This window comes from Eleginops maclovinus, chromosome 4, assembly GCF_036324505.1.
Source record: "Eleginops maclovinus isolate JMC-PN-2008 ecotype Puerto Natales chromosome 4, JC_Emac_rtc_rv5, whole genome shotgun sequence".
NCBI lineage: Eukaryota > Metazoa > Chordata > Actinopteri > Perciformes > Eleginopidae > Eleginops > Eleginops maclovinus.
Genome location: NC_086352.1, coordinates 15,305,581 through 15,332,372, shown reverse-complemented (window position 1 = coordinate 15,332,372; position 26,792 = coordinate 15,305,581). Strand labels below are relative to the sequence as shown.

The window sequence follows — 26,792 nt, the reverse complement described above, 5'->3', positions numbered from 1 at the left end:
ACATCCGTCATTGACATTACGTCTGCATGAGACATAGTAGACAATGAAGAAGGGATGTCATTGTCCCATTATGAATCATTTGACTTTAGTTGTTCACGTCTCTCACTCTCCTTGCCCTGTTACACAGCGGGGATAGGGAGCCTAGATCCTTCTTTTAGTTTCATACTGTGTTTTAGTTTCATCATTCCGAACAGCACTGACCACTTGCATAGTAAGTAATATTGTCAGACCTTCCTCGGAACTGCCACTTTGTTGTTGTTGTTGTGACAAATAAACTGAATGTCTTCAGAATGACTATTTTTATGATCTGGGATAAGACTTTTAAACATGTTTTCAATTAAATTCCAAGCAATTCCTCAATTAGTAACACATTTTTTCTAAATAAATTGTATTGACGTAAATCAATTTCGACCTTTTTCAACCCCCCAGAAATGTGTATTGTGTGCAGCCAAGCAGCAGTGTTTAAACCACAATATTTCAAATTGTAATCAGCATGTTAAATACTTCAAATTCTTACAGTAAAGAGTTATAATTACCTGTGGGAAAAAATGTAGGATAAAATTATGCATAGGGTATCCTTAAGTTTCTACTGGATATAATGGTGCAGACATTAATACAGTGTTATAGATTTTAATCAGTCAAGCATTGAAGCAAGCAGACAAAAAACTGCCTAATACATATCTACTTGTTTTTCAATATTGCCTTTTCTTGCCTGGCATGCACACAGGCTTTTTATTTGTTTATATTGGGTTTACACCTTTTATTTTGCAAAGACTTGTATTGGCAATTTGAGCCATATGTAATATGTGGTCAATGAGCTAAAAGGTGGTCCATCATGAGTAAAACATTGATCTGCCCTATTTGCTGTTTGTTGTGATGCTATTTTGTATTGGTCACTTTCTGTAATAATCCATGAACAAAAATGAAACAATCCACAAGTATTTCAGTACAAATATAGTTTTACTAGAAAAAGGACTTTATAAAACAGTGATAGTAAAACCTATCTTTAACACAATGCCACATTCCGTCTAAAATGATATAAAACAAGAATTGAGATACATTACATTTAATTTTGCTGAAGCTTTTATCCAAAGCATCTTATAAAGTACCTCTACACCATCGGTAAAGCCTCTGAGAGCTATTTGGTGTTCATCATTATGCCTAGGAGTTTACAAGCTGTTGGCAGCACTTACCCTGTTGTATATGACTATTTACTATTTATTGTATATCATCATTATGCTAACAAAAACAATTCAATAACAACATTTTAAAAAGATCATGGCTCTTAAAATAAAAAAATCTGCTTTGCCACACAAATACAAGAGTAAAAAAGTATTTACAGATATATTTGTAATGTATGAAAATAATATGCTATGTTTTCTACTTGATTTGGATAATAAAACTCTTATAGCCCTCTAAAAGTAGAAGCAGAAGTTGGAAACAAGAAGTTGGCCAGTGATATATGAATAAAAAATATAAACTTAAGTGATATAAAAAATATTAGGAACATCCAAATGTTCAGCTGCGGCTCTAACTACTGGCTTTAACCTGAATTCACCTTGTCAGCGTGTCTCAGTAAAATAAGGAATGCCCCTAATATTTTGTATATGTTGTATTTAGTCTTGTGCACACTAAACAGCTTCTGCAGTGTGTTGCTGCTCACATTTCAGGCAGTGATGGGCATGTTGTCCCTGTAGCAGGCTGGCCTCTGGGGGCCACTGTAGCTGCACAAGTCCTGGTAGATGCGAGCCATCTGATCACTGGCCAAATTGTCAGACATGTCCAAGTTTGGGTTGTTGCTGTAAGGCTGGGAGCGACGCATGTTTACTGCCTCCAGCAGGTGCTGACAGTTCACCACAGTGATCTGTCATTTGGAGATGAGACATAAATATAAGTTATTGTTGTCAACATTCAGCATTTGCAGAGATTGGTCTTTAAAAGTCTTTGGAAGATGTCAATACCCCAATTTCTAGATTAAAGAAAATATTTGTGTTGTCAAATCAGACTATAATTGAGTGAGACATATGGTATGAATGGACTGGTCTTACCTGCACAATGATCAGTTTGCTCTTGGCATTGCTGAGATCATGGAGCTCCTCTCCAAAACACAGAGTCACTGTTGGATCAGGAGCAGGAAACTGGCCATCCTGGTACAGCTGTAGAGCTGTAACATTAAAAAGAATGTTTAGACACATTTTTTTTATAAATCCTTCAACATTCTGCTTTACTAAGTACAAAAAATGTTTGTTTTGCATTAATCTTAATACTCTAAATGACTGAATAACGTAGAGGCCTACCTTGAAGAAAATTTCCAGCATCAAAAATCTTCACTACAGCATCCCTGTCCAGTTTAGAAGGCATGGGGCTGTATTGTGAACCCACTTCTGCCAGCCCGCTCCAAAAAACCCGGCTCTGGCACAGCCTTTTGATGAAAATGCCCTCTTGGTTGGCACGGACCAGTACACCTCTCTCCAGGTGGCCCAGGAGCTTACGTGTGACATGGCGCTGGCGGTCATGCGCTATGAGCTCAGCGGAAGGGAAGTTAACACTCTGCATGCTGTCTGAACTGTAGAGAGTGCCACGTCCCAGGTGCTGTTGTGGGGAGATCCGGCAGCCTTCAGGATGAGTAACTGGTGTTGTGTGCATCAGCTTTCCTCCATAGAAGAAACTGACCATCATCTGGGAAAACGCTGGATTAGAGAACATTTTGTTAGCAGGGTAAATAAATAGAGTAGAAGTGCAGAAAGCATAATAAATGTGGCCTGCATGTTGAAATCCATTTGTGTTATTATAAATGTTAATGCCTAACTGTAGGTCTGCTGTTATTAATATGCTTTAATTAATGACAAAATACCTGAGCTGAGATTGCCTGTGGGCATAAGGTCCTGATGTAGAGGGAAAGCTGTGAAAAAAAACAGGAGGAAGATTTGAGTTAAGGCCCGTTATTACCACAGTGGACATGACCACACTGTCATGTCATTAATTTTGCTGTATCATCAGAAATAACATTTCTCTTGCACGATCTCAAAAACAAATAGGCTCTTAGTCAGCCTGTTTAACAGGATGTTAGTCAATTCTTCCATTGCAGAGTTTAACAGACAAGCAAATACCCTCTATTTAGCACCCACAAACACAGGGACATGTCATTGAGCTTTCCACTGTGGTTATTTTCAAAGACATGAAGGCTCATAGCTCTCAACGACAAAAGAGTGTTACTTGACAGGGGGAAAAAAATTAGAGATATGGCTGCACAGCCTTCAAACTACATCACTTACTGAAAAGCTTAATTTAGTCAGAGGATTGTGTGTTGTATTGTAAAATGTTTACCATTTATGCTGCCTTGGGACCAATACTCTGGACTGGCCGGGATATTACTTTCCTCCTGTAAAAAGACAACAATGTTAGAAGTCGCTGACAGCAAAGCACCTTTGTACACTTCACAGTCATAGCACAGTATGGCAATCAGAAAAGAAAGTGACACCAAAGTTGAGTGTCAATAAAGGCAAAGTTAATCTAGCAACCACAGATAGATGCGCAATAGAGAGATAAGGAATATGGTTTCATAAATGTTTTAATATGAGCGGTGGTCCCACCTCTTTAATGAGCTCCTCTATTGCTGCAGGGCTGCAGTCCATGTCGGTGATATCACCAGAGCTGGTGGTACTTGCCATGGTCATCACTGAGCTTTTGCCATCTGGTGAAAGAAGAATACATTAAGACTCTATTGGGTGATAGAAAAATGGCACTGCTTTTCATAATTATTGCAGGAGAATACCATTAACTTTTTCTGCAACATTGCACAAGCAGTTTTTAATGATAGCCTTACAGAAAATGTCAGTTAAAACTCATCAATACTGGCTTTAAGGACATTAATTGTTCCCAAACTCACTCTTCTGCTCTTCCTCAGGCACAATGCGGTAGACCTTATAGGGCTCAGAGATATCCAGCTGCGATCTTTCCGCCACCTCCTCAAAGTCAGGGCTTTTATTCAGAGCACAGCGGAGCCTGGTCTTCCATGTGGCAGGCTCAGCCTTGTCCCCCTCCTTAAACTTGCCTTTAAACACAGCCCAGGCCTGCAGAGGGAAAACAATAATATTAATCATTATTTTTTGTAGGTTGTTTTAGTAGGTTTACCTTAAGATGAAACTTGAAACAGATCCACAATGTTTAAAATATAGAAAGAAAGAAAGAAAATATGGTTTACAATAATGGCAAAATGTATGTATTAGAAATGTAACATGTAAAGCATGTACAGCATGTTGGGTTTTGGCTTTGTTAATAAAATGCAACGCAAACGCAAATGTTAAAGTTTAGTAATGTTTTGTTTAATATAAACATGTGTGTACACAATGACATTTGAAAGTCTAATTTATACTTTAATTCGGTCACAAATAAATCGACTTGAAGAAGTCTGGAAAGATAAATCGAGATGTAGTATCAGGTTTTGATTTTACGCGCAGCCCTGTGCGTAACACCAAAACTCCATCTACAGTAATCTGTCCATGGGACAAGATGAGAGTGGAGACAAACCTTAAAAATTGATGCGTCAACTTCTTGGTTGTAGTCCTGTTTCCCTGCGTGTTTCCATGGAATTCGGAACATAGTGCGGCTCTCATCCTCCCACAACAGTCCCGAGTACTGCCCGCTGTGGATCTGCTCCACAAGCCACTGCTTCAGTCTACGACCTCCCGAGTTTGACATCTTGCTGGAGAAAAGAATGTTCTGGAGTCTTCCCTTGTTCCTAAACGAGGAGGACACGTCCATGAAAGTCAGTAAAAATAATATAACTTTTTACATAGTCTAATTTGGGTTTAATCAATACAAAGCGTTAAGCAAGTTAACACTTTGACCCTTTGAAATCAAAAGTAAAAGCACTTACAGTTTGATAAGCTCTTAGCCCTGTGCGTTAAATCCTGAGATGGTGATGGATGTCTGCCTGTAAGATTTATTATTGTGCTCGGTGTTATGAATGAAAAGCTGGGAGGAATTATGACGCTGACTCACTTCGACCAATGAGTGCGTTGAGGCTTCATTAGCCCAGCCCTTTCCGGAAGTGTTTTTCTCCTAACTCCGGGCATTTACAAGAAATGGCCTGACACAAGCGGTGGTTCAAAAGTCGCTGCCCACGCTAGAAGGTTACGTCGACGTGGGGCGCTGAATAAACCGGGAGAGTCACAAGTTACCTTGTTCTGTGGGGGATTTCTGCGCTCCAGACCGAAGTGAAGCGTCCTTCCAACGCCCACTCAGTAGGCTACTGAAGATGAAACCTCAAAAGGTTCCTGTGAAGGTACTATACAGCAGCCCACGATACCCATTAGTGTAATGGTGACATAGTTTGCCAAGTCCCCTGTCTCATCATTCCTGGATATGATATCGGGGGGCTTAAAGCAAATACATTTTTTAAATGTGGGGTCAAATCAAGAATAACAGTGGACTTAGTATAAAGCCACATTAGCTATATTTATTCTATCATCCTCTTCATGGATATCTAAAGAAAAGGCATAATAGTATTTTGGATAATATCCATTAAGCAGAAAAGAGGATTTTCTTTTTCTTTTTAATAAAGTAAATGTAGAGTTTTGGAGTTTAAATCTGATCAGGTTAAAGGAAAATGTACCCTAGCAGATTCATTGATAAATATTAAAACAAATGTTAATTACAGTCCTAACTTGCTGATAAGATTAGGAGTATTTCTATTATCTTATCAACAATGTATGAAAAAACACCACGTAACAACTCTTATTCATTCTATAGGCCTATTATAATATTAATTCTATTGACAATATTATTTTAAACACGTGACATAAATAGAGTAAATGTTCTTATTGTACCAGTTGCATTTCCTTTTGGTTTTGCTGACAGTTCCTCAGAATGTATGCTTTCTGCTGGGTAAACTATGTGGAAGTCATCTGGTGAACATACACCTGATCATACCATATACTATACACAAAAACTGGCACACACACTGGCAATAATGCAAACTCACACAGAAATGTATTTCAAGGGAACAGATCAGGATGTATTCCTTAGTTATGAGAGCATGTTAAAGTTCGTCTGAAAAAACTGAAGAAGCATTTCTGATAGATTTCAGTGGAAGGCTATGGTTTTGTCTCTTAAGCACGCCGTGATTATGATAGAAAGATTAGTACATGTTGAAGTGTGAAAAAATGTAGGCTATATTGGGACATTGTTTTTGGTAGGTTTTCAGTAAACTATGTTAGTAAAGTTTGACTGAGCCAATTATACCTTTAAATTACATTCTCAAGTAATCCTAAAATGTGTAGTAAGTTAAATCAAGGTCTTCATTAAATACTGTTTAAAGTTCATGCATAGTTTGACCTTTTTCTCTTTTCCTGTGTGGTAATTATATTTTAAATTGCATATCTTATTAATGGTTATGCAAAACATAATGGTTTGTTTTCATATCCCAGGTATAACACCATGAATGTTTGTATCCTTTTTAATACATGCTAATTACAAGTTAGTAAAAACACTGTTTATTTACATGAAGCTGCACTTTCAGTGTCTTGTGCTGTAATGCAGCTTTAGCAGATGATCTGCTGAGTAAATCACAGAAACCTGCCAAATCTTAAACATTAATCCAAATGACAGAAAAAGTTTGTATTGGTTTAACGGTGTGGTGTTCAAGCTGCCTCATGATATAAGCAGCTAATGTAAAGGTGAGCTGTGTACTACAATACTAACCAAGTACATTCTAATGTATTTTCTGCTCAGGATTTATTTTAGTCACACAAGGACATAGTGTTGATATTATAGATTTATTTGTATTCCATGGTCTTTGTCCGTCACTGCATTTTATTATAAAACAAACAAAAACGTCATAAATACATAATTAAAAAAACGAAATGTAACCATGACTCTGTAACACAAATGACATATAAATCAGCTTTGTCACAATGAAAATATAAATTACAGCTAGCATTCGGACTACAGAGAACCTTCTTATGTAGTTCAAATCAAGCTGCTATGTATTAAAGGAACATTTTACCAAATTTGAATATTGCTTCACATGTTACTCCTAGTTGTGGGTCTTTAAGTGGCCATTATCTTAACCACTGTATTGATCATCAGATGCCACCAGTGGCTTATCTTACATCAGTTGATGGTAGAAAAACCACACAGGGTTTGTCTGTTGTACTTTTTCTCTTTTGTCCTCCCTGATAAGAAAGAACTCAGCAACAGGTTCGTTGGCTGGGTAATGACAGAGCCAATTCAAAGCTTTTCGTCCTCTGCTAACCAGTATCATTAGTTTCCAGTGTTGCTGGTGGATTCTGTTGCAGACATTGGTTAAGTAGGTAGCTTGACATTTTAGTCAAAAAGTATTATAGTTGGAATGAGTTGGAAGAGTATTCAACTGTGTGGAAACAAATGCTGTTTGCTACACAGGCAGTGATGTGCTACGGATATTTATTGATGTCACAACATTTTTAAGTGGCAAGTGCATTTGCTAAAGACATTGTGACTGTATTTTACTGGTACAAGCAATGTTAAGGGTGTTCAAATATTTGAAAGGCAGTAAAACCATCAAGCAATATCCCGAACTTCAGTGTTGATCAAAGAGGGGACCTAAACGGCAAAGTAGTACCCCCTCAAAATATTATGCACAGTCACAAATCCACATGTTGGTGGTTGTAGATTTGTGGATTTCCCTATCCAACACGCAGTCCAGACATCTGAATAATTGAAGACAAAATGTTCCTTTAAGACGGCATTAATCAGACACTTCTTTAAGGCTTCTGATCTGAACATTGCAGGTATGCACTTCATTCATCATGGCTAAGGTGCTGAAGTGTTAAGAGTAAGGCGTCTGTGAGCATCGATACTCTGGTTTTGGCTTAGAGTCTGTGTCCCAATTCTAAATCAACCTCCATTTATTAAAAAAAAAATGAAACAGATGCAGATAAAATATGAAAGATGTGCTTGGCTTTAAGGGGTATTTCTTGTTTCAGAGTTGAGTATGGGGTTGATTTGGAATTGAGTACAGAATAATAACTACTGCCATTTACAGACAGCACTAGGCAGGACTTCAGCATGATCAGAGGCCCATTTCTCAGCTGCTGCCTTCTGGATCCTCACGCTTGGACGGTAGAGCAGAGACACCTACACCTTGATTTATCCAGCGGTGGTCTGCTCCTCTCCGCTGGCTCTCCTGTTGCTCCGTGTACTGACTCAGCAGGGCCCCCACCTGCTCCTGGTCATTAAAAGGACAGGGATCGAAACTTGAATGTAACCACGATCGGTACTGGGGACAAGAAGAGAGACCGAAAAAAGTTAGTCCGTGCGTTAAGATCAAATGACATTACAGTGTTGAATACTTTGCTGACAGTACATTTTATGCATATCTGTAGTGGCTTTGAGAGGCAAACTAAATCTAATCTGTCTCCTCAGGTTATTCCCTCACCTAAATCTACATACACACAACAAAAATATCCAAGGAGTCCTTGGATGAGTGGTACCTTATACAGACATACAGTGTCTTCAAACAGCGAGTCCAATCGGAAAATGTATACAGTAAGTGTTCAGTGCTTTATTTCTGGCATCTCTTTGCTATAAAGTCACATAGCTTTAATTAACCAGATCAGATTTTCTCAAAAGAAATACAGTGAGATCAAAGTTACTGTATTTCTCAATACATTAGGCAACACCATTGCATATCATTTGTACTTTGAAACCTGGCCAATTTTGTGCAAAGTTTAGTACAATCTCAGTCCAAAGTGCGGAGTATACTAAAGAATAATAAATATGCATGCTGGCATGTCTTAATCTCAGGAACATATTAGATGGCTTCAAATGTAGAGCAAAACAATGTAAGTTCCATTTTCATTTTCAGTTTGTCAATCTTTAAAGGTTCCAAAACTTTTATTGGTCGTTTGGTCTGATCAGAAGTTATATATATACATATATATACAGTTAAATATTATTTGAAAATGTGTTTTTAATAGAAGTCAGACCTAGTTTGTATTATTGTTGATGTCTTCTTTTCCAGTAAAGATTTTCAATTTTGTTTAAATGACAGCGAATGGTTCAAAATACATAGGAAATGCAATTTAACAAATTATGTCCAGCAATGTATTTTGTGCAATACCTTAATCTTTACAAAATACAATGAAGTGAAAGTCCCTCTGAGGGTACTACAATCCATCTCCATAAATGTAGTATTCTCGTCAACTCAAAAACCAAAATCAGTTTAGCAGTAACTTCATCGACAAATGAATCATTAGAAGAACAGTATTAAGATAAGCATTAGTAAGCAGACTGAAACAAGTCTCAAAATTACGCTAACTGGAGTTGTGTCATCTTGAAAGAGGAAATTAATTTAGTTATAAACTGCAAAGTCTTTTTCAATTCTTCAACATCTGAATCATCATACTAAGAATCAGTCGTGGACAGCTGCTAAAGGGAGGACTGCAAACAATCCTCCTAAACAACCAAGCGTGCCACTGTAAGGGTCTTAGAGGCAGGGTAGCTGGAGGCACCTACATCCCTAACAGGTGGCTCCACCCTCTCCCAATCAGCAGTATTGGGAGCAGGTGTGGAGACCCACACAACAGATACTAATCACTCCCTCAAGGGAGACAAAGCCGACAGAGAAGCTCAGTTAGTGTTGGCACACGGAGGGAGCAGGAAGCAGGAAGCACCCTATATGAGAACAAGTTTGGAGTGCTGGTAAGTCGGTTAGCGGCCCAGCTACCTTAGCCTTGGTTTTGAAAGGTATTTTGAGTTGAGTAAAAATAAAGCCTTTTTTGATTCAATAACTGCCTCTGTTTTCATTGCTGTGCTACCACTTTCCTCTTGTCGGCCCAGTCCTGTTACACTTGATACAATCATCTAACACACCCAAAAGGTGGAATTTGTTCGGTTAAAGCTCAAACATATCCTTTAAGTTAGACTAAAAGTGGATTTGAGATGGATAGTACACTGTGGGATGTTTCCTGCTCATAGATTAAATGCTTCTGAACAAAGAAACTTGCAATGCACACAACAATTTGATCTTTTAAAAAGATAAAAAATAACAAAACAATTGTATTTATCATTCCTTTTGGTCCACAAATGAGTAACTCTGGCCTTAAAGTCGTCTTTGATTTATTTTTTGGGCATTTTCATAACCCATTCAGGACTTTTCAGTATAGGATGGGCTACAAAATTAAACTTTTTAAAATAAAAGTGCAGGATGCAACGCAGTGGCAGTAAATGTTTTTACAGCCAAAAAACACCTTCTTAAGGGTTCCTTTATTAGAATGCAAGGCAGATGGGAAAAACACAAATACAGAAATCCCATTTCCCCTTGAATCCTCAAAATCAGTTCAATATCTACAAACAATGAGCTTTTTTTCAGTCATGTTATGTTGCAAGATGCTGACAGTAACACTAGGCACGTGATGAGCAGTACCAAGCTAATGCAATCCAAGCAAACCCCCTGCAGTTCCCCTTCTGTAGTCAATGGTCTGTGCCACTGTAATGGAATCACACACAAGATGCCATCAACCAACTGAAATGCTGCAGAATGTTAAAGGCTGTGAACATGTACCTACAGTGTGTTCACATACTGCCAATGCTATATGTCTGTAGAGACAATGGCTCAAGATGAAAAGCAAATACAAATTTCCTTTCTCTCGAAAAAGGGAACATTTAACACATCTCTCAAAAACACTGTCATTGTTCCACATTTACAGAAAAGGTGAATTATTTTAAGTGGCTATAATCCTCACAGTGAAAGTAAAAATGGTCACAATTTGGCCACTTTAAACGACAAATTGAGATTATTTGTTTATTTGATGCACTGTGCTGCTGTAGCTGAGAATCTCATGAATATACAAAAACAAAATAAAAACATTACACACAAATCATCACAAACGAGACAATCAATAGATCTGTCAAGTACTTCGTGTTCAATGACAACAGAGGAACAATAAATTGTTGATGCAGAGGTTGTATGGGTTACCTATTAATATCTCATTTCCTTTGAGTTTCTAACAGCACATAGCACAAAGACATTTGAGAATGCAAAACTATAGTATACTAATTTGTAAACATGTTAATCTAAAAGATACAACCTAAAACACCCTCTGACTGTAGGCTGCATCATTGCCAACTATTACAGGGGCTGGGTGTCTTTGTGTTTTGTACGTGCCTTCATCATGTCAGTGTGTGTTCCTTGTGTTTACCTCTGAGACTTGAGTTGTCTGGTACTCCTGCAGCTGTTCCTGGAAACCATAGTTTGGGCCGACAAAGGATCGAACAGCCTTTACTGCAGACAGACACTCCTCCCAGCTGAAGTGGGTGACAGTCATCAGGTAGGCCACCACCATGGTAGTGCTGCGGGACACACCAGCAAGGCTGCAGCAAAGCACACGGCTTAGTCCTTGTCATTAAGTCACTGCATTTCAAACACCTTATTGCTACTGGCAAAAGGTTAACAGCCGGACAGGTACTAAATTGTTTTTCTAAGTTTTTTGGGGGGTTTTATTCTTTGAGGAATACTACAAGCCTGCATCCAAAGTGGACATGATGTGTCTTAACGTCCCCACTTGCCATTAAGGAGCTTGTTACAACTTTAAAAAATAAAAACCTACCAGTGGACGAGACAAGATCCACCACTCAGGCGACATTCATGGATGAAGCTTATGCACTCTTTAAAATGCTGTGATCTGGAAAATAAAAAGCAAACAAACAATCAAACGTATAGCGATATGAAAGAATAGCAACAATTTTGTTTGTGGTTAGCAGTACACCAAAGAGAAACTTGTGTTTTGAATGACTAACAACTTTAGTAATATTGCTCATTAAATCAGGGAACTGGCTTGTTTTTGCTAAGGTAGAGTGGTACAGGGGTTGTTAAGCTAAAAATAGATTTCACAGTTTAGGATATGAGAAAGGACACCTTGAACTGAAACTCATGTGTTGAGGCCCTAACTTCGTGTTTAAAATATGTTGCTGAAACTGTGACGACTGTTCTGATTTTGACTGCAGAAACTGCAGGTAAATATCACACATAGTGAGAAGTCCCAGAATGCGACTGTCTTTATCTTAATTTTAACGTATGGAATGTCAAGGAATGGTGATTTCTTTTTTTGAATGCCTCTAGCTTGTCATGTGAGAGAGAGGTTAGGTCTGCTCAAACTGAGAGTCTGTGGTAGACCAGAGCACAGACAGTAGGGACAGACAAGGGAAGTAACTGTCCCTGTTTTTGTCTATCTGCAAATTTACATCAGGTCCCAGCATTATTCATTCTGTCCCTACAAAGGATCAAGTGAGCCATTTTCAAAGTCCTGCTATATGGTAGTGCACCTGTAATTTTGTGCTCTTCAAACAAAATGTGAGTCTCTGTTGAAATAAAAATGGACACGAAAATGTGGTGCAACTGCTCCTCAAATATCTACTTGTTCACTGTCAGGAAACACTGATGGTGTTTTGCATAATCAAGAAGTGCACGGCTGATAGCGGCGTCTCCCGAAGAGCAGATGCTGGTTACTCAATAGCAGACAGAGTAACAGACTGGGGTTTAAATAGATTGACTGCCACTATTTTTTTTCCCCTCCTTTCCGAGATCCAAACTCCTCTTAAAATCATGTCTGCTCAGCATTTTGTTATGTCTTCCTAGCACAGAAGTTTTGCCGTCTTGTTTAATATGCAGAAAATTACCTTGTGACAAAGATTTGAGGTTTTAACTAGTTCAATCTAGAGAAGAATACACAATTGTTGAGCCTAGTTTGTACAACTCTATGCTAAGGTGAAATTGTATATTATTACAACACTATACGTAAGAAATAATTTCATAAATAAACAACAGCCATTGCCGAGACCATAGCAGCTGGTCATGAGATGTTCACAAAGAAGGGGAATCGCTGCATGTTAGCAACTATATAAATCAGCAGCATTAAAGGCCTTTCGATTAAATACTTTTATTTATTAAAGGGAGCTGCTATTATATCCCTGCACCATGTTTCAATTTAACAATAACCTCAATGACATCCACAGGAATGGCCCCCAAGTTGGATTGTATGTTGCACCTAGCAATTACTGACATTTAAACTTTATTAGGCCACGCGTCATCCAGTTAATGTTTGCGAATCAAAGAAATGGATGTTTCTGAGGCCCTGACAAAGATTTGTAACTTCGGTATAAAGACATTTAGTAAGATTGTTTTCTTTGTTGACAAGGGTCTTTGGAGGGCTGTCATTTTATTAATCTGTTTCATTTCTTTCTTTGGGGTAAGTGATGCAGCCTATTGATACAATAACTGTGATGCACGAACATACATATAAACCTGAAATCCTGTCATCCATTTCAAAGTACCGGCACAACAGCTTTAACAAGGAAGATAAAGGTTTTGCAGACAGCTTCAAAATGCGACAGGCCACAGGGCCTCCATGGCTGGTGGTGAGCATTTTGGTGCGTCAGTTGGCCTCACACCTCCTGTCAGTCAGACCAGTGATTGTGACAGAGGGGGTTTATTAAAGCTTTGGGTGGTCGAGGCAAACAGCCAGATGTCACTAAGGTTTCCTTCCTCTGCTGCCTGAGGGAAGGACACTTGATTGCGACAGTGGAGGTCAGACACTTCCAACCTAGCTCAATCAGCAACATCCAACCAAACACCAAACCTCAATTCTCATTAACTTGCATTTTAGCCAGCAGTGTTTTCTTTCTCACAAAGTAAAGCAAGTTCCTCTTCAAACCCTGTCAAACAGGGTTGAATCTGCCAATCCAGGGAAAAAAAGCCCAAAGTTAAAGCTAACTCACATATAAACTATGATTACATACACAAACACATACACTTCTCTTTTTTTTATTGATGCCCAAACTTTAACCCCTTGTGTATGCCTTTGTGCCTTCAGCCTACCTCAAGCATGAGGACAAAATAATTTTAAAAAAATCTACAGAAATGCAATGACTAATGAATTGTGTTAGCCAATGCTGCATGGGTGGAGGGACTGCTCATGTCTCTTTCAACACCAAGTCTGCCTCCTGATTTATAATGGCACATTGAACGCACAGTTCCCTGTCTCTCCTCTCCTTTTTTATATATCTCTCTTTTTTATATATATATATATATATATATATATATCTTTCACAGAAACACACAGACGTACAAACACCAAAAATAAACATATTATAGGGCTCATGTTTCTTTAGAAACCATACATAAGGAATGTTATTGTGCAGGGTCTATTTAATTTAAAATAGCTAAAAGTCATAAATGGATAAAGGATTTGTATCAACCAAGAGATACTGGATTGTATTCCCTCAATTGTACTGTCTAAAGGTGAGCTTAATACACTTTCCACAATCCTATTTCCTTCCTTTTATTCACATTTAAGTGTCATTTTATTGTTGTAGTTTATAAGTTGTTCCCAAAATGTTCCATCACTATTGAATTCATATTCTTTTTTGTATATAAATCTTGTGTTCTCTATGACATGTGTATTTTAATATTATTCAGGAGGGGGCTTCAATAGGCCCAGTGGGATTTTGCCTCTTACTGCATTGTATATTATTAGTTTGTGTATTTCTAAATTGTGCCAAACAATAAACTAAACTAAAACATTGTCAACAGGAATCATGCAATTAAAAAAATAAATACATCGGTTTTCCAAACTGTCATAATATTTAAACGGTTTGCAATAGGCTGTTACACCCAGGGACCACAATCTGGAGGGCAATGTGTGGCAATACTTTATGACTCATCAACGCTTTCGAAAAAAATCTCATGGACAATCCATCCATCCATCCATCCATCCATCCATCCATCCATCCATCCATCCATCCATCCATCCATCCATCCATCCTCTCGCACTTATCCGTCAGGGTCTCATGGACAATGAATTTTAAAATCTGGGGTACATGCACCACAGGACATGTCATTGTCTGGTGTGTGTGTGTGTGTGTGTGTGTGTGTGTGTGTGTGTGTGTGTGTGTGTGTGTGTGTGTGTGTGTGTGTGTGTGTGTGTGTGTGTGTGTGTGTGTGTGTGTGTGTGTGTTTACTCACAGGTTCTGGTTGGAAGCATCAGCAGCATGAATACAAAGGTATGTCTTGTCCTGTTAAACATACATGAACAAATGTTACATGTAAAATTTCACCAATATGTTCACAGGTTAGTTCTTCAGGTGATCTCCTGCCTCTCCTATCCCATGTGAGCCCTATGTCTTGTGCTGTTTGTCTGGAACCCAGAACATTTTCTATTTTGTTTTAATGTGTAGAATCAGTCTCAGTACACAACGTTGAAAAATGTTGACTACCTTGTCTTAATTAACTATCTACACTTTCAGTCATTGCCAATTACACCAGATGAAAACAGCTTCATATACATGATATAGTTTAGAAGAATACATATTGTTGTATACATGCACACAGCACCCCCCATTTGAACTCTCAGGGCAAAACTTCACCTCCATCCATAACTCATCACCACCCCCAGCTGGTTGACAAGACACATCACACTATTACATGCAGAGTCATAGCAATTTATCCTTGTAAAATGTTCAGGGAAAGTACAAATAGTTTGAATCATCCCACCTGGATATTCCACTAACCTCAAACACGGGTTTAGCATTGTTGTACACAGACAGGATGTGGGTGATTCCATTCTTGGCCAGACTTTCTCTGTTCTCTGCATCTGGGACAATAAGATTGAGGAATATATTTCAGTAGAGGAATGTCATTGAAATTCCAACCAAACACAACAACAAAATGTAAGCTGCTGCAAAAGAAACTCTGTCGACCGTTTACTGTCCTGCAAAAATAAAAGTTTGGTACAGTTAAGTCTGTGGTCACTTGTTCCTGTCAGTCGAGCTAATTTTAGTCTATGCTTATGCCATCATGGGGAGCCACCATCACAGCAGCTAAAGTTAGCAGACTTTGAATGGCACATTAGCCGGGAAGAGGTTGTTTCAGGCCAGTGAGATACTTATTAATAACTAATTATTTTTATTTTATGTGGTGGAACTCCTTTTAGCATAATTGTCTTTAGTCAAAAAATGTGTGTTAACCTGAAATCTGTCAGGAGAACTTCCTGCCAAAAAAACTTCAGAAAAATCTAATTTTGATGAAGTAAGAACTGCATGTTAAACTGTATAGGCAAAGAACTAAAACAATTGAAATGATTCACAGTTCAAATTGACAAATTTCAAAATGTTGAACCATATTGTTTGACAAAATACTGCGCCTTTCATTAAGATGCCTATGAAACAAAGAGACATGTTTGGTAGAAAAAGTGTTGTGATACTCTACCCCCAAACTCCTCCTTCCTACAAAACATGCATTTATGGCCTTTAGTGGTGGGCTCTGACCCCGCTGTGTATGTACCAGCTTTACAAACATCAAATAAAGTAACCTGATGTTTGTCTTACCTCTTATATTCCCGAGGTAGAGTCCATCAACAACCTGTGAAGCAAAAGTAGGAGACATGTTGCGTTCGGGTTAGATATTTATTACAGTCCAGCTTCAAAATCTTCACTTGTACAGGAACAAATGTCCCAAGTTGAGCCAGCTTGGATTTAAGGCTTAAGGCTTAAGGACTAAGCAGCAGGAAGAACAGCCATACAAGGCCTGAAGCAACGATGCATGATTATCTGGAAGAAGTGATGAGTGGCAAGCGGCCACTGAGTGTTGCTGTACCACACAGTAGTACCATGAAGCACCAGGTGTCTAAAGATAATAAAGAGCTGGATTCCCTAAAATGTTAGACTAATTAAGCCTGCACACCAGCAATTAAAAATGGAAATACAGATGATGATTATTATCACTTTTTATTGACTATCAAAAATGCAAGGCATCAATGTCATTTTGCAAGACAACTTTTCGTCATCATTTTAAGTAAATTCAAATATCAAAAAATGGAAGGTAGGGGAAATCATACGCCAACCTGAAATGAAAAATAATAATGTTGCATAATCTCTTGGTTTGAAATACAGCACGTAGCAAGAATGGTCAGGCGGTCAGAGGTCAGGCACAGCTGTATGGATTAATAAGTGCCTTGCATTTGGGCACTTCAGAAGGTTGAAAAAAAGAGCCAGACAATATACTGTCCCAACCTTCTGTGTGTACAATCATTTGCCTCTGCTCAGGGGTGCAGATCTGTCCCCCCCCCCATTTATAAAATATCTATATAAATATAAATTCAATTTCTTTTTAATCTTTTTTTTTTCCTATATATATTTGTTCACATAAAAGGTTATCCTTCTTGCACTTAAAGGTAAATACCAATTCATTTTTTAATCCACAAACACACTTACTTACATTATATTTGATCTTGAAACAATTCATATTTGAGCTTACGGTTAATGTTACTTATGATTGTAAAACACATAGTAAAACAAATAGTACGTAAATATCGTGAAAGTAATTCCTCTCAGTTTCGTCCCCCCCTATTTCTGAAATCTCACCTGCGCCCCTGCCTCTGCTAAAGCACAATCTTATGATCGCATTATAAATCTAGAAAAAAATATGATCCTTTCCAAGAGGAAGTCTTGGTTTTTGCTGTTTACACATTATTGAAACATTTCAAAGATGATCTATCTGCTGGACTTAAACCTTCTACACCCAATACCCTAAATGCATTCATCTAACGTCACGTTATTTATTCAATTGGTTGAACATTACAGAAAAGGTAAGCACGCACTTTCCTCAGCTATGTGTTGAGTTTACCATTAGTAAGAAGCCCATGACTACAACATGCATTATACATAATCAAAGCCTACCTTATTCATTCCATTTCCCATATTGTCTTCGATGAGCTAACACTTTAATATATAGATCTGCTGCAATATCTTAACATGGACTTTGAATTCAAACGCGAAGCTGGACTGACTGACTTTAACTCATAACACAGTGGACAGCCTTCGCTTCCGCCGCTACGTTTGTCTTTTATTCCACTACATTATTAAGTAGCACTAACGTGTTTAAAACAGTAGCCTTGTATTTTTTTTATGACAGCCTTAATCTCGTTTTAGCTCCAACAATAGTTCCGTCAGGCTCTATCGTCTTCCGGATTGTTTTGACGTGAAACAACTGCAGCTGCGGGTTCATCCGGTAAGTGACATCACAGCATGCTGCTGCTCAGCGGCACCATCACAGCCCACTTCACCAACATGTAGGTCAGACATTCAGTAGTGTGGGATTTAGACCATGAGGAATACATACAATCTATGACGTAGCTATTTTGTAACACCAACTGGCGCAATTAGGTGGTGTAGGTTATTCTTAAAATGGCCAAACACGGAATCCCACTTGTGATTCCTAACCAACTTGTTATTCTTGTTTTGAGTGCTGAAATATTCACATGACACAAACAACTATACCACAGTTGATTAAAGCACACAAATTGTCACCTATTTTTACAGCTTCAAGATCAAATGAGGGTGTTTCTAACCTACAGCTCATTGCATGCATGTCAAAGTTCACCACCCAAGGGCGTAGGTTTGGTTTCAGAAACAAATGCATCGTTTTCCGGCATGGTTACACATTATATTCGATAAAATAAATAACACGTTATGAGTGATTTTGTTACTGCTTTCAGTAATGATGGTAGAAGGACCGAAAAAGTACAAATGTAATCCTACTTAAATGTATTCAGCAGTAGCTTTTTGTAAAAATGAACCTGATACTACTGAAATTAGATCTTAGTCAGAGTGACCAGGAAGATTACCAAATATTTAAGACACTTGCATTTGAACTATTCCAAATTATATCAATTACTTAATAATTTTGCTAATGACTACCATATAGCAGAAATGATTGTCATCTCACTACAAACTTGAAAGTGATGAGCTAATTAACTCACCCAAACTAATAAAATGGGGTGAGAGTTCTTCGCTATTCCAATATTAAAAGAGCAATTTAACAAAGAAGCATTATTTACACAGGATTCACAGAGTGAGGACAATTAAGAAGGTTTATCAGTTTAACCATTTTTATTCTTTCTTCATAATATACAATGACCTTAAGAGGAAGAGGTCTTCCACAATGCACAAACAGTGGTAATGTGGACGATTGATAAATACAGAAATAAAGGAATTCTTGTATCTTTTTGTAGGTATGCTGCTATTTTCCAGTATGTGTTTTGGTCCTCTGGTCCTTTACTTTTTCCACTGCTTGTTTTCGTAGTCCCATTGGGATGCAAGGCCTTCCACTGGGTTCATTCTCATGTCCAACATCCTTTGCAGCTCCTTTTCTTTGTACTCGGGATCGAAAGTGTATGGGACGGGTCCATACACTGCAAAGAGACAATACGTGTCAAGTAATGTAGAGTCTTAACCCTTATTTAATGGCATGCAAATAAATAACAAACATAATTGCTTTTCTGTGTTAACTGATGACTCATAATTTTAAATATTGAATTTGCAGATACATCATTGCATTAACATTTTTGGCCTACATACCATACTTCCTCTGCCAGAGCACAATCAGGCCAGTAAAGCCGACAACGAAGAACATCCCAGCAATCACTGACTTCCACTCTGACGACCCCTCGCACATCTCAGCAAAGCTCTGCTTGAAGCTGATGCGGTACACTGAACATTTAAAAAAACAAAAACACACAAAATCTGGATGGTTATCATTGTAATGGATTCAAAGTGATTTCACCATTGATAGTATTCGATGATAACAAAATCTGTTTAACAAATAGCAATGAAAATAAGAGCTCCTCAAAAAAGTGCTGCAATGCAACTTATTCCTACATGCAATCTTCTCCTCATCAGAGAGTGCAGCCCAGGAGCCCTTCTCCTTCTCCTTCAGGGATGCCTGCTCAGGACTCAGGTTCTGCACAAAGGAGATGTCTGGGAGAGGATTCTCCCGCCTGTCAAAGTAGGCAGGGAGAGTGTAGGCCTCTATCTTAGCCACACCTGTAGGTAATGAAAAGAAACACTCAAATACGTTTTCATAACGAATGACTTTAATTAATGGCAACCTTGTTTGAAAGGCTTTTCTGTGTTGTTGATGCAAGACTTCAATGTTTTGTTTTATATTTTTGTAAGACTCTGCTGTTAAATGCTAAAATTAAAGAAAGCAACATCTAGATTTAAAAAGGTAATTTTTGAATAGACTCATGTAAAACACAGTATAAACTCTTGTATTTATCCATCTGTAACACTTAAACGATTGCCAATCCAGCAGAAAAGTACAATAAACTATGCTGTTACTAACATTTCAGTAGCTGTGCATTGGCACACTCAAGACACTTTTATGGTGGCTGGAAAATATGTTTACATGGTTTGATCTAAACTAAGCATGCAGCCAGATGTACATAGCTAAGATGTCAGAAACTTGCATGAGATGCAAGTCTAGATAAAGGCTCACCAGCCAAAATCACATTACAGGAAGGAAATGTGTTGGGGGTACAGTGGGAAAAATGTGTTCTTGTTGTTTGAAAGAGGACTATGATTTGCATACAGAAAAAACAACAACAACAAAAAAACATTCTGGCCCTTGAAAGGTCAGTGGTTATTTTTATTCTTCAGTAAACTTGCTTTTTTTTGCACTGTTATGCCAATGTATTCATGGAGGTCCCTCTCAAAAGAAAATGACATTGGGCACAAACTTGATCTAATGTCATCGCTCTTACCAAAGATAGAAAACACTTCAGGTCATTTCATGTCACACTTACCATGTCCTCCACGCACACATACAGATGTGGAAATGGCACGTTTGCCAAGAAGGCGAAGGGCTCTGGTGGCCAGCATTCTGTGGGAAAGATCATATGAAAGATATTAGCAAACATAAGTTTGATATTTCAACAGAGGTTCTCAAATGTTACGTCAAATATTCCTGTTTCTTCTGTGCACCACGTATATAACATATTAATGATAAATAATTATGATAATACGCACATTGCAAGTGTTAGGATACTTCAGGAACATTTTTTTAAACGAATCTAACTATATTACGATGTCCAGCTATTGGCGTTTGATTTAAGTAATTGCAAGTCACGTGACTAAAATTATGTATTTAAAAAATATATACAAATATACTTTATTGTTGTTGAGTTTGTTTATCCAAACCAAAGGTTAGCTTACGTTAGTCCGGTAAACTAAGCTAATGTTAGCTTTAGCTGCAAACACAAGGTCATAACGTTAGCAACAGAGGAAAGATAACAACGGAAATAAGGTTCTTCGAGCCAATACTGTACATTTCAACAATTAACCATTAACGGACACTGCATGTCTTTACTCCTATAGCAGACCACTGTTGTATCTGACTATTGTCTGAGCAACACCGGCATTTACAAATAAGATGCGAGAAGCTTACGAAAGCTAGCCATTCCGTTAGCAAGTAATAGCTCCGATCCGCTTTGACAAAGTCACTTGTTCACAATTGATTATTCCGGTAAAAAAAATACCCCATTATCTTTAACAATAACATACACCAAGGATAAAGTGAAGGTTGCAATGTGTTTAAGTGGTAAGATGTGATGTTTTTCTATATATTTAAAAGGACGCTGTTAAAAAAAATACGACCTGCTGTCTCTTCCTTGATCACGTCCGCCGATCGGCTAAAAGGAAGTATGACTCTGACCGCCGGAAAGACGTAAGTCAAGCTTTTATGAGAAGGTGAAACAAGGCGATTTTTGTTCCTCTTTTTTCTTTATTTATTTATGTCATATTTACATTACTTTATATGTCTACATACTGATGTGATGTCTGTTTGTAGACAAAATATATAATATAAATATTCATTTATGTTCTTCAATAAATAAAAAAAGGCCAGATTTACGTCACAGCTTTTCTGATTTACGGTACCACCGGTGCTGCAGAAACGAGTGAACGGTGGTAGAAGATTAGCTCTTATGGCTACATTTCCTGACACTGACTAATTTATCAAGGAAAAAACGACAATTGTGATTTTTGATACTTGTAAAGCGTACATGTTCGTGTCCGAACGCATAGCGGTAACCACATATTCTGACAGGCGAGTGCTGAGGTAGACATCTACTTTTCTAGCTAGCAGGCAGCAGTCCCTCATCGTGTAGCCACTCAAGTTCCCTCAGGATCTGTCTTTTTTTTTGTTACCGATTCTTCCGTTTTTTTTTAAAGAACATGCCTATTCAACTGACAAGCCAGGCATACTGTAAAATGCTTTTACATACTGCCAAGTATCCTCACTTTGCCGTGAATGGATTGCTGGTGGCAGAAAAGACGAAGGAGAAAAAGAAAGACAGCCACACTGAACCTGTCTTGTGTGTGGACTGTGTGCCGCTGTTTCACGGCACTCTTGCTCTGGCCCCAATGCTAGAAGTAGCTTTAACACTGGTGAGTAACCTTAGCCTTTAAGAAAAATATACAAACAGTTGCACGTTTACTTCATACACTCATAATATAGAGGTATGGATGCAACTTACTGTATATTTTTATACATGATTTATTTACAATTTTTATACTGCTGTTAAATAATGTGTATACCTCCTTGTAGTGTTCACAATGAAAATACATTGTTTGTTTATAGTCACATGTATATTTATATTTATTTGAATATATCTGCACTTTCTGCTGTTTTGCAAACTTCATATCGTTGTCTCAGTACAGTCCAATGGCAATAACGTTTAATATTTACGATGACCTAGACACTGGGAGTATATTGCAGGGCTGATTAAGTTTTCACAAAGTATTTACATAATGACATTTGTCATAGCATGGATATCATTAATGTGGAATGAGCAAGTGGTTAAAGGCAAATAATGGTTGAGCTGGTAGCATACTGTTAAAACAATTCTGTTCTGATCTGATCGGTCCTTTCTTTACATGTTGGCTCCATGACTCCTGCTCCTACCACAGATCGATACTTGGTGTAAAGAAAATAATTACATCATTGCTGGATATTATCAAGCAAATGAACGCACGAAGGATTCAAGGTACGGAAAACAAAATGTAAAACAACCAGCTATGAACCATGTACCAAGCTTATTTGGGCTTTAATGCACTCAATTGTTGGTCCTTTCTCTTGCAGACCTAACCAATTTGCAGAAAAGGTGGCGGCAAGGATTTCTGAAAACTTCCATGAAGCAGCAATTGTTATGGTAAAAGTTACTGATTTCAGCTGTTGTTAATGGAATATACTGGTGTGTGTGTGTTTTGTATTTTTTTCAAGAGCCTCAAGTTCTGTAAATGCTACTACTGACTTCCTGATTTTTCAAAGCATGTGGTGCATTTTCGTTTAACAAATGTGTTCACCCGGGCAGCCACAGTTTTGAAATCCCTATGGTGTAAACATCTACTTATAGAGTCTGAAAATCTGACATACAGTGGGGCAAAAAAGTATTTAGTCAGCCACCAATTGTGCAAGTTCTCCCATTCAAAAAAGATGAGAGGCCTGTAATTTTTATCATAGGTATACTTCAACTATGAGAGACAAAATGAGAAAAAAAAATCCAGGAAATCACATTGTAGGATTTTTAATGAATTTATTTCAAATTATTGTGGAAAATAAGTATTTGGTCAATAACAAAAGTTCATCTCAATACTTTGTTATATACCCTTTGTTGGCAATGACAGAGGTCAAACGTTTTCTGTAAGTCTTCACAAGGTTTTCACACACTGTTGCTGGTATTTTGGCCCATTCCTCCATGCAGATCTCCTCGAAAGCAGTGATGTTTTGGGGCTGTCGCTGGGCAACACGACTTTCAACTCCCTCCAAAGATTTTCTATGGGGTTGAGATCTGGAGACTGGCTAGGCCACTCCATGACCTTGAAATGCTTCTTACGAAGCCACTCCTTCGTTGCCCTGGCGGTGTGTTTGGGATCATTGTCATGCTGAAAGACCCAGCCACGCTTCATCTTCAGTGCCCTTGCTGATGGAAGGAGGTTTTCACTCAAAATCTCACGATACATGGCCCCATTCATTCTTTCCTTTACACGGATCAGTCGTCCTGGTCCCTTTGCAGAAAAACAGCCCCAAAGCATGATGTTTCCACCCCCATGCTTCACAGTAGGTATGGTGTTCTTTGGATGCAACTCTGCATTCTTTCTCCTCCAAACACAACGAGTTGAGTTTTTACCAAAAAGTTCTATTTTGGTTTCATCTGACCATATGACATTCTCCCAATCCTCTTCTGGATCATCCAAATGCCCTCTAGCAAACTTCAGACGGGCCTGGACATGTACTGGCTTAAGCAGGGGGACACGTCTGGAACTGCAGGATTTAAGTCCCTGGCGGCGTAGTGTGTTACTGATGGTAGCCTCTGTTACTTTGGTCCCAGCTCTCTGCAGGTCATTCACTAGGTCCCCCCGTGTGGTTCTGGGATTTTTGCTCACCGTTCTTGTGATCATTTTGACCCCACGGGGTGAGATGTTGCGTGGAGCCCCAGATCGAGGGAGATTAGCAGTGGTCTTGTATGTCTTCCATTTTCTAATAATTGCTCCCACAGTTGATTTCTTCTCACCAAGCTGCTTACCTATTGCAGATTCAGTTTTCCCAGCCTGGTGCAGGTCTACAATTTTGTCTCTGGTCTCCTTTGACAGCTCTTTGGTCTTGGCCATAGTGGAGTTTGGAGTATGACTGTTTGAGGTTGTGGACAGGTGTCTTTTATACTGATAACGAGTTCAAAAAGGTGCCATTAATACAGGTAACGAGTGGAGGACAGAGGAGCCTCTTAAAGAAGAAGTTACAGGTCTGTGAGAGCCAGAAATCTTGCTTGTTTGTAGGTGACCAAATACTTATTTTACTGAGGAATTTACCAATTAATTCATTAAAAATCCTACAATATGATTTCCTGGATTTTTTTTCCTCATTTTGTCTCTCATAGTTGAAGTATACCTATGATAAAAATTACAGGCCTCTCTCATCTTTTTAAATGGGAGAACTTGCACAATTGGTGGCTGACTAAATACTTTTTTGCCCCACTGTAGCTGCATATTCTGAGATTGTGAGATATATTTTAAAAGTAAAATGTGCCACAACCCAGTTTGGTTCGGATATACTGAGCATGTCTGTATGGCACTAAACTCCTTGTCATTTTCGTTTTTTTCCCCTCCAGCTGGACAGCAGTAGATTCACCATGAGCTGTTTTGAGCCTATTGTGCTTATCTATGACCATCATGAAAACAAGTGGAAAAGCAGAGAAGTGACTTTGTGAGTGTCAACCTTTTTATATTTTTTTGAATGAAACTGTGCTGTACCTTAACCACAGCTTCTGGCATACAAGCCCCACTGTGTTATCAGAATCAAGTTTATTGCCAGGTATGTTTACACATACAGTAAAAGGAATTTAATTTGTGTCTGGTAGTGCGAACATAAATAATCTTTTTTTTAAAAGTTGTAAAAGTACATTTGAGTATTTTTAAGAAACTATTTAGCATTAAAAAAAGAAAATGCTAAAGACAAGTATTTACACCAAATTTAAATGTATAAAGAATCTTAAAAGCTAGAAAAACAAAAGCACTTCAGTCAAGGAAAATATGTCAATATATGGCAAACTACTGTGAATTGTATTTTGAAGTGGAGGGCTGTGCAGACACAAGCACGGTGTACTTAGTGTAAACACTGAATTTACGCATAAAACAGAGTGCACCACAACACCGAAGCAGCCATCTACGGCGCCATCTTAGTTGAATATCTAATTGTATCTTATCTCACTCATTAGAAAACATGTACATTGTGTAGGTATGTTTTGGGTGTTAATTGCTTAAATTATGTTTTTTTTCTTCCAGTGACTGTTTTGAAGACTGGAGCGAAGCACAGAAGATCACATCTTCTCTGTTAGAGGGCAGATCCTACGAGAACTTGATTGACTTTGACAATCACTTGGATGATCTGAGGAACGACTGGACCAACCCTGTGATCAACAAGGCCGTCCTGGATCTGTGCTAAGAGAATCGGTCTGCAGCACCTTGGACATGCAGACAAATATTGCTGCCGTTACAGCATGCATGATGCTACTTGATGTGTAGCGCAGGAGTACAAAAATGCTGGAAACATGGTCTTTGTTCCATCAAAAGCCCCTCGTACTGAGGAGAACTTGCAGAGCACTGACCGGTACGGCCCAAATCTCTCAAGGCCAAGCGCCATATGTGCACTGTTGGCGTGTCCACCTTCACAAGGTGATACCGAGGTGATGAAGGCAATTTAGTTTTTGACTGCAACTTTAAGGTTTTTTTCTGCAATAGTTTGTGTTTATTCATAGTTGTGCAAGTTAAATTCTAAATTATTTGATACATTTTTCCTCTTAAATTGTAATACTAATAGCCATACAGAGATCGTCCTAAATTATTAAAACATGAATAGTAGAAATGTAAGGAGATGATTGTACTAATGAGATATGATAGATGCTGTTTATTAAATGTTTAGATTATTTTTAACCCTGGAACTTAATTCACACAGAAATATGGTCTGAAAACGTTTGGGGCAGTTTATTTAAAATGATTAATAAATGCGTGTAAAGATGAACTGAAAAGACAGGACTCTTCAAAGGTCTGTCTTTTCTGACTGTCATTCTCTGGATCCACCAGCAATATTAATGTGATGATTAACTCCAAAGGTTTCACTTTTAAATGATTCATTCTTCCACAAATCTTTTCTGTGTGTCCTTTTGTAATCGCTGATGTGCTTCACTCATTCTGCATAGTTTACACATTCACCCATTGGCTCCTGATTGTTTTCAGAAATGCAATAGGCCGGATCAGATAACAGGAATGTGTGAATTTTGTTTTAGGATAGGCAACAGTTGTAAGAATTGCATAATAGTCTTTATTAATACTAAACTGTCCCCTTTAAATCATACTATTTAATAAGTAATGTAAAATTTGAATACTTAATTTAAGGATAGAAAACTATCTTTGTATTT

The 26,792-nt window shown here is 38.1% G+C and overlaps 4 protein-coding genes across 4 annotated transcripts; 1 reads left to right on the top strand and 3 right to left on the bottom strand.

Annotated features, from left to right (window-relative positions):
* Window positions 1-941: 941 nt before the first annotated feature.
* On the bottom strand, window positions 942-5,097 carry irf8 (interferon regulatory factor 8). The gene is made up of 9 exons (XM_063881080.1): window positions 4,880-5,097; window positions 4,531-4,741; window positions 3,890-4,073; window positions 3,594-3,694; window positions 3,328-3,382; window positions 2,855-2,902; window positions 2,298-2,690; window positions 2,049-2,164; window positions 942-1,864 (listed from the first exon to the last, which is right to left on the bottom strand). Exons 2-9 carry the CDS (start codon window positions 4,699-4,701, stop codon window positions 1,667-1,669), a joined length of 1,266 nt encoding a protein of 421 aa, XP_063737150.1. The 5' UTR covers window positions 4,702-4,741; window positions 4,880-5,097; the 3' UTR covers window positions 942-1,666.
* A 1,663-nt stretch (window positions 5,098-6,760) lies between these two features.
* Window positions 6,761-18,051, bottom strand: dusp22a (dual specificity phosphatase 22a). The gene is made up of 7 exons (XM_063881081.1): window positions 17,719-18,051; window positions 16,369-16,402; window positions 15,553-15,635; window positions 15,008-15,057; window positions 11,595-11,669; window positions 11,187-11,358; window positions 6,761-8,263 (listed from the first exon to the last, which is right to left on the bottom strand). Exons 1-7 carry the CDS (start codon window positions 17,737-17,739, stop codon window positions 8,072-8,074), a joined length of 627 nt encoding a protein of 208 aa, XP_063737151.1. The 5' UTR covers window positions 17,740-18,051; the 3' UTR covers window positions 6,761-8,071.
* An 856-nt stretch (window positions 18,052-18,907) lies between these two features.
* On the bottom strand, window positions 18,908-21,712 carry LOC134862965 (cytochrome c oxidase subunit 4 isoform 1, mitochondrial). The gene is made up of 5 exons (XM_063881126.1): window positions 21,475-21,712; window positions 20,625-20,701; window positions 19,699-19,863; window positions 19,399-19,530; window positions 18,908-19,232 (listed from the first exon to the last, which is right to left on the bottom strand). Exons 2-5 carry the CDS (start codon window positions 20,698-20,700, stop codon window positions 19,096-19,098), a joined length of 510 nt encoding a protein of 169 aa, XP_063737196.1. The 5' UTR covers window position 20,701; window positions 21,475-21,712; the 3' UTR covers window positions 18,908-19,095.
* emc8 (ER membrane protein complex subunit 8) lies at window positions 21,558-26,519 on the top strand. Its single transcript, XM_063881124.1, has 5 exons — window positions 21,558-22,266; window positions 22,789-22,865; window positions 22,961-23,030; window positions 24,987-25,081; window positions 25,660-26,519. Exons 1-5 carry the CDS (start codon window positions 22,054-22,056, stop codon window positions 25,817-25,819), a joined length of 615 nt encoding a protein of 204 aa, XP_063737194.1. The 5' UTR covers window positions 21,558-22,053; the 3' UTR covers window positions 25,820-26,519.
* Window positions 26,520-26,792: the final 273 nt, after the last annotated feature.

Bases quoted from the DNA above. Each gene is read 5' to 3' on its own strand.
- LOC134862965 (XM_063881126.1), bottom strand. From the start codon at position 20,700: ATGCTGGCCACCAGAGCCCTTCGCCTTCTTGGCAAACGTGCCATTTCC. The intron at 19,864-20,624 runs GTAAGTGTGACA...CATTACCTACAG, and splicing joins ATGTGTGCGTGGAGGACATG to GTGTGGCTAAGATAGAGGCC. The intron at 19,531-19,698 runs GTAGGAATAAGT...TTAAATGTTCAG, and splicing joins TGATGAGGAGAAGATTGCAT to TGTACCGCATCAGCTTCAAG.
- dusp22a (XM_063881081.1), bottom strand. From the start codon at position 17,739: ATGGGAAATGGAATGAATAAG. The intron at 16,403-17,718 runs GTAGGCTTTGAT...TTTGCTTCACAG, and splicing joins TGGGAAATGGAATGAATAAG to GTTGTTGATGGACTCTACCT. The intron at 8,264-11,186 runs GTAAACACAAGG...TCTTGTCCCCAG, and splicing joins AGACAACTCAAGTCTCAGAG to TACCGATCGTGGTTACATTC.
- emc8 (XM_063881124.1), top strand. From the start codon at position 22,054: ATGCCTATTCAACTGACAAGCCAGGCATACTGTAAAATGCTTTTACAT. The intron at 22,267-22,788 runs GTGAGTAACCTT...CTCCTACCACAG, and splicing joins TAGAAGTAGCTTTAACACTG to ATCGATACTTGGTGTAAAGA. The intron at 22,866-22,960 runs GTACGGAAAACA...TTTCTCTTGCAG, and splicing joins GAACGCACGAAGGATTCAAG to ACCTAACCAATTTGCAGAAA.
- irf8 (XM_063881080.1), bottom strand. From the start codon at position 4,701: ATGTCAAACTCGGGAGGTCGTAGACTGAAGCAGTGGCTTGTGGAGCAG. The intron at 3,383-3,593 runs GTGGGACCACCG...GTCTTTTTACAG, and splicing joins TAGAGGAGCTCATTAAAGAG to GAGGAAAGTAATATCCCGGC. The intron at 2,691-2,854 runs GTATTTTGTCAT...TCTCTAATCCAG, and splicing joins CACAGGCAATCTCAGCTCAG to CGTTTTCCCAGATGATGGTC.